The sequence below is a fragment of the Lampetra fluviatilis genome, chromosome 33 (assembly GCF_964198595.1).
Source record: "Lampetra fluviatilis chromosome 33, kcLamFluv1.1, whole genome shotgun sequence".
Lineage (NCBI taxonomy): Eukaryota > Metazoa > Chordata > Hyperoartia > Petromyzontiformes > Petromyzontidae > Lampetra > Lampetra fluviatilis.
Genome location: NC_136307.1, coordinates 11,955,885 through 11,970,930, shown reverse-complemented (window position 1 = coordinate 11,970,930; position 15,046 = coordinate 11,955,885). Strand labels below are relative to the sequence as shown.

The 15,046-nt window shown below is 55.8% G+C and overlaps 1 protein-coding gene across 2 annotated transcripts in view; it reads right to left on the bottom strand.

Annotated features, from left to right (window-relative positions):
• The window catches only part of LOC144944082 (serum response factor-like), a 28,782-nt gene extending 16,779 nt beyond the window's left edge, over window positions 1-12,003 (bottom strand). Inside the window, exons 1-2 of one of the 2 annotated variants that reach the window (XM_078872146.1) lie at window positions 11,379-12,003; window positions 7,761-8,051 (exon numbers count right to left, since the gene is read on the bottom strand). In XM_078872146.1, coding sequence (XP_078728272.1) covers window positions 7,761-8,051; window positions 11,379-11,780 — 693 coding nt within the window. In that variant the 5' untranslated portion in view covers window positions 11,781-12,003. The remainder of the gene's footprint in view (window positions 1-7,760; window positions 8,052-11,378) is intronic. The other variant, XM_078872147.1, reaches the window with a different exon arrangement.
• Window positions 12,004-15,046: the final 3,043 nt, after the last annotated feature.

Genomic DNA, 15,046 nt, shown 5'->3' with positions numbered 1-15,046 from the left:
ACACTCACTCTCTCAACACACACTCACTCTCTCAACACACACACACACTCTCTCAACACACACACACACTCTCTCAACACACACACACTCACTCAACACACACACACTCACTCTCTCAACACACACACTCACTCTCTCAACACACACTCACTCTCTCAACACACACACACTCACTCTCTCAACACACACACTCACTCTCTCAACACACACACACTCACTCAACACACACACACTCACTCTCTCAACACACACACACTCACTCTCTCAACACACACACACTCACTCAACACACACACACTCACTCAACACACACACACTCACTCTTTCAACACACACACACACACTCACTCTCTCAACACACACACACTCACTCTCTCAACACACACACACACACTCACTCTCTCAACACACACACACACACTCACTCTCACAACACACACTCACTCTCTCAACACACACACACTCACTCTCTCAACACACACACACACACTCACTCTCTTAACACACACACACTCACTCTCTCAACACACACACACACACTCACTCTCTCAACACACACACACTCACTCTCTCAACACACACACACACTCACTCTTTCAACACACACACACACACTCACTCTCTCAACACACACACACTCACTCTTTCAACACACACACACACACTCACTCTCTCAACACACACACACTCACTCTTTCAACACACACACACACACTCACTCTCTCAACACACACACACTCACTCTCTCAACACACACACACACACTCTCTCAACACACACACACTCACTCTCTCAACACACACACACACTCTCGCAACACACACACACTCACTCTCTCAACACACACACACACTCTCGCAACACACACTCACTCACTCTCTCAACACACACACACACTCTCGCAACACACACTCACTCACTCTCTCAACACACACACACTCACTCACTCTCTCAACACACACACACACACACTCACTCACTCTCTCAACACACACACACACACACACACTCACTCTCTCAACACACACACACACTCTCGCAACACACACTCACTCACTCTCTCAACACACACACACACTCTCGCAACACACACTCACTCACTCTCTCAACACACACACTCACTCACTCTCTCAACACACACACTCACTCTCTCAACACACACACACTCACTCTCGCAACACACACACACTCACTCTCTCAACACACACACTCACTCACTCTCTCAACACACACACTCACTCACTCTCTCAACACACACACACTCACTCACTCTCTCAACACACACACACACTCACTCTCTCAACACACACACTCACTCACTCTCTCAACACACACACACACTCACTCTCTCAACACACACACTCACTCACTCTCTCAACACACACACTCACTCACTCTCTCAACACACACACACTCACTCACTCTCTCAACACACACACACACTCACTCTCTCAACACACACACTCACTCACTCTCTCAACACACACACACTCACTCACTCTCTTAACACACACACACTCACTCTCTCAACACACACTCACTCACTCTCTCAACACACACACTCACTCTCAGTGGTAGGGGTTTAGCGGTAGGGGTTTAGCGGTAGGGGTTTAGCGGTAGGGGTTTAGCGGTAGGGGTTTAGAGGTAGGGGTTTAGCGGTAGGGGTTTAGCAGTAGGGGTTTAGCGGTAGGGGTTTAGCAGTAGGGGTTTAGCGGTAGGGGTTTAGCGGTAGGGGTTTAGCGGTAGGGGTTTAGCGGTAGGGGTTTAGCAGTAGGGGTTTAGCGGTAGGGGTTTAGCGGTAGGGGTTTAGCGGTAGGGGTTTAGCAGTAGGGGTTTAGCGGTAGGGGTTTAGCGGTAGGGGTTTAGCGGTAGGGGTTTAGCGGTAGGGGTTTAACGGTGGGGGTTTAGCGGTGGGGGTTTAGCAGTAGGGGTTTAGAGGTAGGGGTTTAGCGGTAGGGGTTTAGCGGTGGGGGTTTAGAGGTAGGGGTTTAGAGGTAGGGGTTTAGCGGTGGGGGTTTAGAGGTAGGGGTTTAGCGGTGGGGGTTTAGAGGTAGGGGTTTAGCGGTAGGGGTTTAGCGGTAGGGGTTTAGCGGTAGGGGTTTAGCGGTAGGGGTTTAGCGGTAGGGGTTTAGCGGTAGGGGTTTAGAGGTAGGGGTTTAGCGGTAGGGGTTTAGCGGTGGGGGTTTAGAGGTAGGGGTTTAGAGGTAGGGGTTTAGCGGTGGGGGTTTAGAGGTAGGGGTTTAGCGGTGGGGGTTTAGAGGTAGGGGTTTAGCGGTAGGGGTTTAGCGGTAGGGGTTTAGCGGTAGGGGTTTAGCGGTAGGGGTTTAGAGGTAGGGGTTTAGCGGTGGGGGTTTAGAGGTAGGGGTTTAGCGGTAGGGGTTTAGCAGTAGGGGTTTAGCGGTAGGGGTTTAGCGGTAGGGGTTTAGAGGTAGGGGTTTAGCGGTGGGGGTTTAGAGGTAGGGGTTTAGCGGTAGGGGTTTAGCGGTAGGGGTTTAGCGGTAGGGGTTTAGAGGTAGGGGTTTAGCGGTAGGGGTTTAGCGGTGGGGGTTTAGCGGTAGGGGTTTAGAGGTAGGGGTTTAACGGTGGGGTTTAGCGGTAGGGGTTTAGAGGTAGGGATTTAGCGGTGGGGTTTAGGGGTAGGGGTTTAGCGGTAGGGGTTTAGCGGTAGGGGTTTAGCGGTAGGGGTTTTTGCGGTAGGGGTTGAGCGGTAGGAGTTTAGCGGTAGGGATTTAGCGGTAGGGGTTTAGCGGTAGGGGTTTAGCGGTAGGGGTTTAGCGGTAGGGGTTTAGCGGTAGGGGTTTAGCGGTAGGGGTTTAGCGGTAGGGGTTTAGCGGTGGGGTTTAGCGGTGGGGGTTTAGCGGTAGGGGTTTAGCGGTAGGGGTTTAGCGGTAGGGTTCAGCCGTAGGGCTCTCTGAGGGTTCAGTGTTTCCCAGGGTTGTGGTGAGAGTTCAGTGCTCGGGTTATAAGTGTGTTGAACTTCTTCCCCACCGTACGTAGCCAACTGTGCTAATCGGAGGGCTATGTATGAGGATTAACAGTTCATAGTATGGTTAACAACTAAACTATTACACTATTTTTTATTGTACCAGGTAAATCCCACTGAACTATATAGCTCTTTTTCAGAAACGACGTATAGCAGCCAAATATCTAAACGCATGTTTCTAAATGTGGAGAGAAAAACCGGAGGACCCGGATAAAAATCCACGCGACCACGGAGAAAACATACAAATACCAAATATACAGCAGGCGTCAGGGTCGGGATCGAACCCACGACCACCTGTATACCAGGCGAGGTGGTTAACATCTCTGTGTTCATCGTCACGTGGTCAGAGTTAAGTCTCAGTGTTAGGTGTCCATAGCGTGATGGTTGTGATTCCGTGCTGTGCTTCGGGCTCAGGGCCGTGTTTCTTGGCCTGGCTCAGCTCGGGTTCTGGTCGCTCGGTTGCTGCCAAAGAAGCAGAGCGGCTCAGCCATGGCCCCACTCGGACTGGGGCTCAGCGAAATCCTGAGTAGAGATGAAGCCACGCTCAGTTGGCTCAAATTAAGCGCTTGGCGGTGAGCCAGCTCACTTGAGCCAGAGCCGAGCCGAGCCAGAGCCAGAGCCAAACCGAGCCAGAGCTGAGCCACGACAAAGAATCCGGAGCCGAGTGGCTCGGGTTCAGCGCTGGTAGTTTTGAGGTTTGGCGTCAGCGTGAGGATGCGGTGTCCGTACGTTCAGGGGTCACTGTCAGGGGTGGTGGTGGTGGTGCTGGGGATTTGCTGTTCAGACTTGGGGTAAGTGTCACGGAGCCCTATTGTGAGACAAATCCCATATGTCAATCTCCCGCCCCGCCCCCCACTATGAGTGTCCCCGCTGCGTGAACCCATGGCTGCTGGCGTCGTCGAGGAGGTCCCCCTGATGGCACTCAGCTGTCTCAGCCGGTGTCACCTCCCCGGTGTGTCCGGAGATCCCCTGCAGCTGGGGTCAGGAGCGCGGGGGGTGGGGGGGTCAAGATGGGCAGTAGGAGGGAGAGAGGGGCGATGGTGCTGGGAGAGAGAGACAAGAGGTGCGAGAGGGAGATGGATGCGAGCTGGGTGATGGTGGGAGAGGAATACAGAGATGGTGCTAGAAGGCAGAGAGAGAGAGAAGAGATGGAGCTCAGGAGAGGGTAGGAGGGAGAGGAGAGTGGGGAGGTGGGTGGGTGGTGAGGGGCAGGGGGAAGGTGGGGGGGCTGCTCCGCGGAGCTGCCAGCGCAGAGGAATGCGCCGGCCCGAAATGGCCGGAGACTAAAAAGGGAATAGATGCCATAGCGGAGCGCGCGGGCGGCGACCAACGTGGGGAGGGGGGCACGGGCGCCGGGCGCGGAGGGCGGGCCCAGACCCCCCCTGTCGTCCCGTTTATTCAGCACAACCGATGGGGTCCGTTTCACTTCGTACAGCAGCAGCCCCCAGCGCGGGCGCTGGGGGTTGCGAGGAACTGGAGCTCGACGCAAAACCGTAACGGCAACAAGAGCAGCGGCCACAGCAACTACGACGACGACAACAACAACACGAGAGCAGCGCTGCGATGGTGGCGTTATCATCCTCGCACACGCGCTGCGCACACCACGTGGCACCGGCAACTCCCTGCGCATCACCCCCCCCCCCTCCAAGCCCCCCACCTGAGTTCCCTCCCAGCCGCCTGCCTACTCCGCTCCTCCCCGGTGCGCGAGTGGGATCAGCGCGATGGGGAGGCCGGTAAACGAGGCAGGTAAATGAGGCGGCTCGTGGCGGTGCGCAGGTAAAGCGCGCCTGCTCACAGGGACACCGCTGTGCGCTCGGCGACCCACAGCTGCCCTGCTGCCCATCACACAGCTGCCTAATGACCTGTAACCCAGTGGTGAACGTGGATATTTAGAATCACATTTTGGAACATCGTGCATCTTGCAGCATCCCATGTAAACTACCAGTGTGGCTGTAGGTTCAACTGGAAGTGCCGTGCGGATTTGGAACTTAGCTCAAACCGTGCATAGCTCACCGTGATGAATGGAGGTGCGTACGTCATATGCCGGCCCATTTCCATCACTGTCTGCACCCCACCACACCTGTACAGTGAACCTCACCTGCACCCCACCACACCTGTACAGTGAACCCCACCTGCACCCCACCACACCTGTACAGTGAACCTCACCTGCACCCCACCACACCTGTACAGTTAATCTCACCTGCACCCCACCACACCTGTACAGTGAACCTCACCTGCACCCCACCACACCTGTACAGTGAATCTCACCACCTGCACCCCACCACACCTGTACAGTGAACCTCACCTGCACCCCACCACACCTGTACAGTGAACCTCACCTGCACCCCACCACACCTGTACAGTGAACCCCACCTGCACCCCACCACACCTGTACAGTGAACCTCACCTGCACCCCACCACACCTGTACAGTTAATCTCACCTGCACCCCACCACACCTGTACAGTGAACCTCACCTGCACCCCACCACACCTGTACAGTGAATCTCACCACCTGCACCCCACCACACCTGTACAGTGAACCTCACCTGCATCCCACCACACCTGTACAGTGAATCTCACCACCTGCACCCCACCACACCTGTACAGTTAATCTCACCTGCACCCCACCACACCTGTACATTGAACCCCATCTGCACCCCAACACACCTGTACAGTGACCCCCACCTGCACCCCACCACACCTGTACAGTGACCCCCACCTGCACCCCACCACACCTGTACAGTGAACCTCACCTGCACCCCACCACACCTGTACAGTGAACCTCACCTGCACCCCACCACACCTGTACAGTGACCCCCACCTGCACCCCACCACACCTGTACAGTGACCCCCACCTGCACCCCACCACACCTGTACAGTGACCCCCACCTGCACCCCACCACACCTGTACAGTGAATCTCCCCTGCACCCCACCACACCTGCACAGTTAATCTCCCCTGCACCCCACCACACCTGTACAGTGAACCTCACCTGCACCCCACCACACCTGTACAGTGAACCTCACCTGCACCCCACCACACCTGTACAGTGAACCTCACCTGCACCCCACCACACCTGTACAGTGAACCTCACCTGCACCCCACCACACCTGTACACTGAATCTCACCACCTGCACCCCACCACACCTGTACACTGAATCACAGCTGCCTACAGCGGCCCCACCAGCTCCGTGGCTGACCCATGTGCCACGACCGCATCTTCCTGTGCCACAAAACTTGAGATAGTTCGACATAAAGCAGCATCGAGGTCGACTCATGGCCCACCACTCACCGGTTCACGACGGTCACTCGCTCATCGGTCGCCTGTGTGTCCCCCTCCTCTCGCTACTGCCATGGTTTACGGTTCGCGTGAACGTCGCCCATCGATTTCTCCACCCGCGTTGAGAACTCGGTCTACCAGACACTGACTCTTTAGTCCCGCCCATACTGTGTTCAACCAGCACAGAGTCACGCAAATATATTCACTCAACTCACTCCCTTACTCACCCAATCACTCACCCACTCCCTTACTCACCCAATCACTCACCCACTCCCTTACTCACCCAATCACTCACCCACTCCCTTACTCACCCAATCACTCACCCACTCCTCTACTCACCCAATCACTCACCCACTCCCTTACTCACCCAATCACTCACCCACTCCCTTACTCACCCAATCACTCACCCACTCCTTTACTCACCCAATCACTCATCCACTCCCTTACTCACCCAATCACTCACCCAATAACTCACCCACTCCTTTACTCACCCAATCACTCACCCACTCCTTTACTCACCCAATCACTCACCCACTCCCTTACTCACCCAATCACTCACCCACTCCTTTACTCACCCAATCACTCACCCACTCCCTTACTCACCCAATCACTCACCCACTCCTTTACTCACCCAATCACTCATCCACTCCCTTACTCACCCAATCACTCACCCACTCCCTTACTCACCCAATCACTCACCCACTCCTTTACTCACCCAATCACTCATCCACTCCCTTACTCACCCAATCACTCACCCACTCTCTTACTCACCCAATCACTCACCCACTCCTTTACTCACCCAATCACTCACCAACACTCCTCTTTCTGCTTCTTCCCTCCGCCACTGCTCTACTTCAGAATTCCCTCCCGCGTCTCCTCTCCCAAGCTCGTCTCACAAATAACCTTGCTCAGGTCAGGCAGCGTCTTAACTCCTTTGTCTATTACAACTTGGATGGTGCTGTTTGTTACTGGCCACGTCAGGATTTGGGCCTGTGAGCCTGGTCTCGGAAACAAAAGTATCGTGTCGTTTGTAGATATAACTCGCTGGCACGTCCCTACTAGCTTCATGGCTCATCGGATTCCTCCAGGATAAATAAACATTGTGATTCTGAATATTTAAATAAATAAATAAAATCCTCGTAGAGCCTTTAACAAACTATCGGGGCAAGTGCTGTTAGCGAGCGCCTATGAAGGCCGACACTACACACGAGGGGGTGGGTGGCCAACACCACGCCCGGCCGCCTTTGTCTCCCTAGTGGCAATGTTTACACACCGCACCAGGTACTCATTTGAGGCTGAGTCGACCTAGGGGAGGGCCCAGGACCATTCAGATAATCACCGGTGTTGGCCCTGAGCGAGAATCGAACTCGGTGGCCGGGTTTGTAGCGCAGCGCGCTAATCGCGACACGACCGCTCACACACACGCGCGCACACACACACACGCGCACACACTCGCTCTTCTCCCCCCCCGCTACCCCCCAACACCCACCGCTCCCACCTTGCTGTCCTCCATGATGTCCGGCTCCCCGATCTGGTAGCTGAGCTCCGTCTCCTCGAACCCGCTGGCGCTCATCCTCTGCTCGGCGCCAGGGTCAGGTGCCGTGGCGGCGGCCGCCGTGGGCCGAGGCGGCGAGTCGGGCGAGTTGAGGCACGTCTGGATGAGCGCCTTGCCGCTCTCGCTCGTGATCATCGGCTGCAGCTTGCGCGTCGCAAACGTGTACACGTGGCCCGTCTCGCTGGCCACCAGCAGCATCACCTGCGTGCCGGTCAGCGTGGACAGCTCGTACGCCTGCGGGGGGGGGGGGGGCAGCACGAGGATGGAGGCACGACACGTGTATGTTGAAAAAGGGCCATTGCCCGAAACGTTATCGATGACATACACTGTGTTTCCAACCCCCACCCCCCGCACCCCCTTTAAGGCGGCAGTGTTATTGACGGATGTCTGGAGTGTTCGTGTTCTTTTTGACGGATCGTTAACGACGCACAGATCATCCTGTGGCCAGGTCGCTTCTGAAAAAAAAGCGTTCAATAGCTCAGTGGGCCCCTTACACCCCGGCAAAATAAAATAGTTTCAATGAACATGAATGATGCGACCACCTGCTGATCGGTGTGTGACCATCGTGGGTGATTAACAGACGTGAGGGACGGGATTAATCACGTGACCGACACACGTGGGGGGGGGGGGGTGCGACTGATGATTGACACGCGGGTGATGCGGCTAAGACAGCCGCGGCTGACGGCCACGTGGTTCGTGACACACAGAGAGCTCGGCCATCACCACCCTTCCCTCCACTCCCCCCCACCGTGCCCCCCCCACTTCGTGCCCCCCCCCCCACTTCGTGCACCCCACCCCCGTCCCACTTTCACCGCCGCGTCTCCAGTTTCTCGCGGACGCGCGTCACGTGTCACGTGTGCGACGCAGACTTCGCTTCAAGTGTCACACGAACACACACTACCAACACTAACACACATACTTACACACTAACACACTCACACTACCAACACTAGCACACACTACCAACACTAGCACACACACACTAGCACACACACACTACCAACACTAGCACACACTAGCACACACACTACCAACACTAGCACACACTACCAACACTAGCACACACTAGCACACACTCACTACCAACACTAGCACACACACACTACCAACACTAGCACACACTAGCACACACACTACCAACACTAGCACACACTAGCACACACACTACCAACACTAGCACACACTAGCACACACACTACCAACACTAGCACACACTAGCACACACACTCACACTAGCACACACTAGCACACACACTCACACTAGCACACACACTCACACTAGCACACACTAGCACACACACTACCAACACTAGCACACACTAGCACACACACTACCAACACTAACACACACACACTACCAACACTAACACACACACACTACCAACACTAACACACACACACTACCAACACTAACACACACACACTACCAACACTAACACACACACACTACCAACACTAACAAACACACACTACCAACACTAATACACACACACTACCAATACTAACACACACACACTACCAATACTAACACACACACACTAACACACTCACACTAACACACACAACCAACACTAACACACACAACCAACACTAACACACACAACCAACACTAACACACACACACACTAACACACACACAGTAACAACACTAACACACACTCACACTAACAACACTAACACACACACACACTAACAACACTAACACACACACACACTAACAACACTAACACACACACACACACTAACAACACTAACACACTAACAACACTAACACACACACACACCAACAACACTAACACACACACACACTAACAACACTAACACACACACACACTAACAACACTAACACACACACACACTAACAACACTAACACACACACTAACAACACTAACAACACTAACACACTAACAACACTAACACACTAACAACACTAACAACACTAACACACTAACACACACTACCAACACTAGCACACACACACTACCAATACTAACACACACTCACTAACAACACGAACACACACACACTACCAACACTAACACACACACACTAACAACACTAACACACACTAACAACACTAACACACACTCACTACCAACACTAACACACACACACAAACAACACTAACACACACACTAACAACACCAACACACACACTCACTACCAACACTAGCACACACTCACACTAGCACACACGAGCACACACTAACACACTACCAACACTAGCACACACACACACTACCAATACTAACACACACTCACTAACAACACTAACCCACACACTAACTACACGAACACACACACACTACCAACACTAACACACACACGCTAACAACACTAACACACACACACTACCAACACTAACACACACACACTAACAACACTAACACACACACTAACAACACTAACACACACACTCACTACCAACACTAACACACACACTCACTACCAACACTAGCACACACTCACACTAGCACACACGAGCACACACTAACACAGCAACACTAGCACACACTAACACAGCACCACACTAACACTAGCACACACTAACACACATCACCCATATATCATTGATCAGACTGTTGGGGCAAGTGCTGTTCGCGAGCACCTATGAAGGTCGGTCAGGTGGGTGGCCGCTACAATGCCCAGCCGCCTTTGTCTCCCCAATGCTGATGTTAACACACCTTACGAGGTACTAATTTAAGGCCGAGTTAACCTAGGCGAGGTCCAGAACAGGTTCAGATATTCGTCCCCGGTGTTGGCCGTGAGCGGCAATCGAATTGCAGTGGCTGGGTTCGTAGCGCAGTGCCCTAACCACTGCGCCACCGCTCCTTATAACGGAGCGGTGGTGCAGTGACAAACGACGCACTCCAACGCAAAGATCCCCCGTATAGGCTTAAGTCTGTTTGGGCAAGTGCTGTTAGCGAGCACCTATTAAGGCCGGCATGGCACACGGGGGGAGGGTGGTCAGCACCACGCCCGACCGCCTTTGTCTCTCCAGTGACAATATTTACACACCGCACCATGTACTTATTTGAGGCCGAGTCGACCTAGGGGAGGCCCAGATCCGGCTCAGATAATCGTCGCCGGTGTTGGCCGTGAGCGGGAATCGAACTCGGCTCGCCGGGTTCGTAGCGCGGCGTAGCGCTGACCGCTACCCCACCGCTCCCCAGCCCTCTCATGCACCACAGTCGTCCATCAGCACCACCACCACCTCCACCACCACCACCACCTCCACCACCACCTCCACCACACACCCCGTTATTGCCTTCAACCCGACTATTGGGGCAGCAGCAGCACCATCGTCACCATCATCATCATCAGCCCCACGACCACACGCGCGCATCACCGTCACCATCAGCAGCACCACGACCACACGCGCGCACCACCGTCACCACCGTCACCACCGCACGAACGCGCGCAGCCCGATCCGACCCGAGGTGACCAGGACCCGCTCACGACCCCGATGATCTCGAGCGAGATCTCAAGACCGTGACCTCCCCCCCCCCCCCCCAGGGGCCCACCTCTCCTCCCGGCGTCCCCCCGGCCGCCCCCCTCACCTTCTTCATGATGCCCGTCTTGCGCTTGCTGAACGTGGTGTACCGCCGCAGCTTGTTGTCAATGAACTCCATCTTGATCTTGACGCGGCCGCGCGTCTTCTTGCCGGGCTTGAGTCCCGTGGGCGCCACTCCGCGCCCCGGGTCCATGGGGTCGCGCCCGGGGAAGCAGGGCCCCCCTCCCCCGGAGACGCCGTCGCGGCCGGGACCCCCCCCCTGGGCCATCGCCACCGCCCCCGCCGCCGCCTCGCCGCTGCCGAGGCTGTCGTCGTCGTCGCTATCGTCAGAGGCCCCCTCGGACATCTTGCAGTCGGAGTGACCCCGCAGGGAGAGGCCGGAGCCGGCCGCGGGCCCCCTATTGGGGCCCTCCATGCGAGGCGCGGAGCGCGAAACGGGTGCCTCCATGCGGGGCGCGGTCTCCCGGCCCCGAGTCGCACGCGGCCGCCGCGCGCGGCCCCATAAACACGCGCAGCACGCGTGTCACGCCGCGCCGCGAAAGTAGTGCGCGCGCGTCCGCCGGCTCCCGGGGCCCGAGGCCGCGGCCGAGAGCCCCGGGCAGAGTCCCGACGGCCCCGGCGCGAGCGGCGGAACTTGTTGCGAGGCCACGGCGAGTTTGGCCCGAGCGCCGATCGGATTTGCGCTTCACGCGGCGGAGCGCTCCGGCCGGCGTGAAGCGGTCATTGCCATTTATAGAAGCCGAGTCCCATGTTTGGTATTTGATGCCCAAACAAGGAGCGCGACGGCGCGCGCGCCGCCTCCGCGTGACGTCACAGGGAACCCTGCGAGGGGCTTCCCCCGCCCGGTGGATAGCGAGCGACAGTCACCAACCCCGTTACTCTGTCGCCAGGATTACATCTCCGTTACTATGTTACCAGGATTACACCCCGTTACTCTGTCACCATCCCCGTTACTCTGTCACCAGGATTACCACCCCCGTTACTCTGCCACCAGGATTACCACCCCCGTTACTCTGCCACCAGGATTACCAACCCCGTTACTCTGTCACCAGGATTACCAGCATCGTTACTCTGTCACCAGGATTACATCCCCGTTACTCCGTTACCAGGATTACCACCCCGTTACCCTGCCACCAGGATTACCACCCCCGTTACTCTGCCACCAGGATTACCAACCCCGTTACTCTGTCACCAGGATTACATCCCCGTTACTCCGTTACCAGGATTACCACCCCGTTACTCTGCCACCAGGATTACCATCCCCGTTACTATGTTACCAGGATTACACCCCGTTACTCTGTCACCATCCCCGTTACTCTGTCACCAGGATTACCACCCCCGTTACTCTGCCACCAGGATTACCACCCCCGTTACTCTGCCACCAGGATTACCAACCCCGTTACTCTGTCACCAGGATTACATCCCCGTTACTCCGTTACCAGGATTACCACCCCGTTACTCTGCCACCAGGATTACCATCCCCGTTACTATGTTACCAGGATTACACCCCGTTACTCTGTCACCATCCCCGTTACTCTGTCACCAGGATTACCACCCCCGTTACTCTGCCACCAGGATTACCACCCCCGTTACTCTGCCACCAGGATTACCAACCCCGTTACTCTGTCACCAGGATTACCAGCATCGTTACTCTGTCACCAGGATTACATCCCCGTTACTCTGTCACCAGGATTACCACCCCGTTACTCTGCCACCGGGATTACCACCCCCGTTACTCTGCCACCAGGATTACCAACCCCGTTACTCTGTCACCAGGATTAAATCCCCGTTACTCCGTTACCAGGATTACCACCCCGTTACTCTGCCACCAGGATTACCATCCCCGTTACTCGGTCACCAGGATTGCCACCCCCGTTACTGTCACCAGCTCCGTTACTCTGTTACCAATCCCGTTACTCTGTCACCAGGGTTACATCCCCGTTACTCTGTCACCAGAATTACATCCCCGTTACTCTGTCACCAGGATTACCAGCCCCGTTATCAGCACTGTTCACCGCACTGCGAACGACAAAGCCCCTCCCCCTCCCCGCGCCTCTGCCGTGTTTACCAATCCGCCACGTGACGCAATAAACAAGCGGACGATTCGCCTGGCTGACCACATTTGTCTCTCCACGTTACATAAATACAAGTTTGCTTTGCACAATTAAAGCAAGCATCGGTTCGATACAAGCACACTCTGGACCGGTATCGACATTCATCGTTTCATCAGCAGAACCAGGCGTGCTTGAACCAAGTGAAGTGTCACGTGTCTCTGTTTGACACGAGTCTTAGTTCCTGCAGAGTTGAAGGGTGTGGATTCAAATAGGGTTTGGCGGTCAGTGGTGGCACCCGCTTCCTGCGTGAAACAGTGCAGGAGTTCTGCAGACATCAACAAACATCAACAATAACATCATCATCACTAACACGCCACATGCTCGGCGTCACAGCTGATGACAGCGTCGCGTGGGCAGAGGGCCCCTCACCCCGCCCCGCTGCGGTCGAGCACTGAAGGAGGAGAGGAGGAGGAAGAGCAGCAGGAGAACGAAGAGCGGGAGGAGGAGGAGGAGGAGATGAGCGGGAGCAGAAGACACGGGAGGAGCAAGGGGAAGACACGGGAGGAGCAGGAAGATGAGCGGGAGGAGGGAGAGGAAGATGAGCGGGAGGAGGTGGGGGGGATGAGCGGGAGGAGTGGTGGAGGAGGAGCTACTCCGCGCTCAGCTCCATGTTTAGCCTCGTCTCGCCGCGCGTCACCCTGGCGCGCTATAATTACCCGTGAGAGCGGGGCTCCGAGCCCTAATAAGGAGCGGGGCGGCTCCCAGGGTCGCGAGCCCAGTCCCTTTGGCCCGGCTCCCGTCAGGGGCTGGGGCGGAGCGCAGGTGGAGGAGCCGGGAGGGATAACGGCACCAAGCTTCGAGGAGGAGCCTCCAGCGCTCTCCGACCCATCAACCCCCCTGTGAACCATCCAACCTGCAGCGTGGCACCACAGCTCGCTAGCATCTCGAATGCACGCGCGTCACTCGGCACGGGGTTCACTGTCAGCGTAGCCGCCGTTGGCCAATCTCACGCCTCACTCTGGTCGCTCCTTCATTGACCCATTGTCGAGCGTGAGAAGGGCGCGACCGTGACCCCTACACACTGACCCCGGGCCCTAGGAGGGCGCGGGGAGGAGGGTGGGCACACTCGGCTCTCACTCTCTCAGCAGCCCCACTGGCGAATCCACGTCCAATCCTCACTCCCATGGCAGGGCCCAGTCTCTTCATAGGATGACCACCTTGAATACCCACGGCAGTATTTGAATACCACCAGAACCATCCACACCACCAACGCCACTCACACCACTCTCACACAACCCACACTGTCATTCATCACTTAAGTGGCAGTGATGTCTTCACTTGCCTCGCTGTCGGCAGGTCAAGGGACAGACCCCGGTGTTTTAGGACGACTGACTGAGATGACTGGTAAGATGCTCCACCTGTGCCAACTTGCTCATTCGAGCCGTCCGGCGCTCTGCTCGTTGTCAGCGTCGCTCCTCCGTCCTCCGTTGTTACTGGAGGCCACCTCCCACTGCCTTGTAGCCTCAAAGTGCACCTAGCCTGGCACTGCACAGTATCGTCTTTCACAAGCTTCCTCCCAGAGGCTGATCTTGACCCTGCTGGTGCCAGTCATCTTCAAGTCAACTCTGCTGCCACGTCTTTCGGTACCAAATCAGTCCAT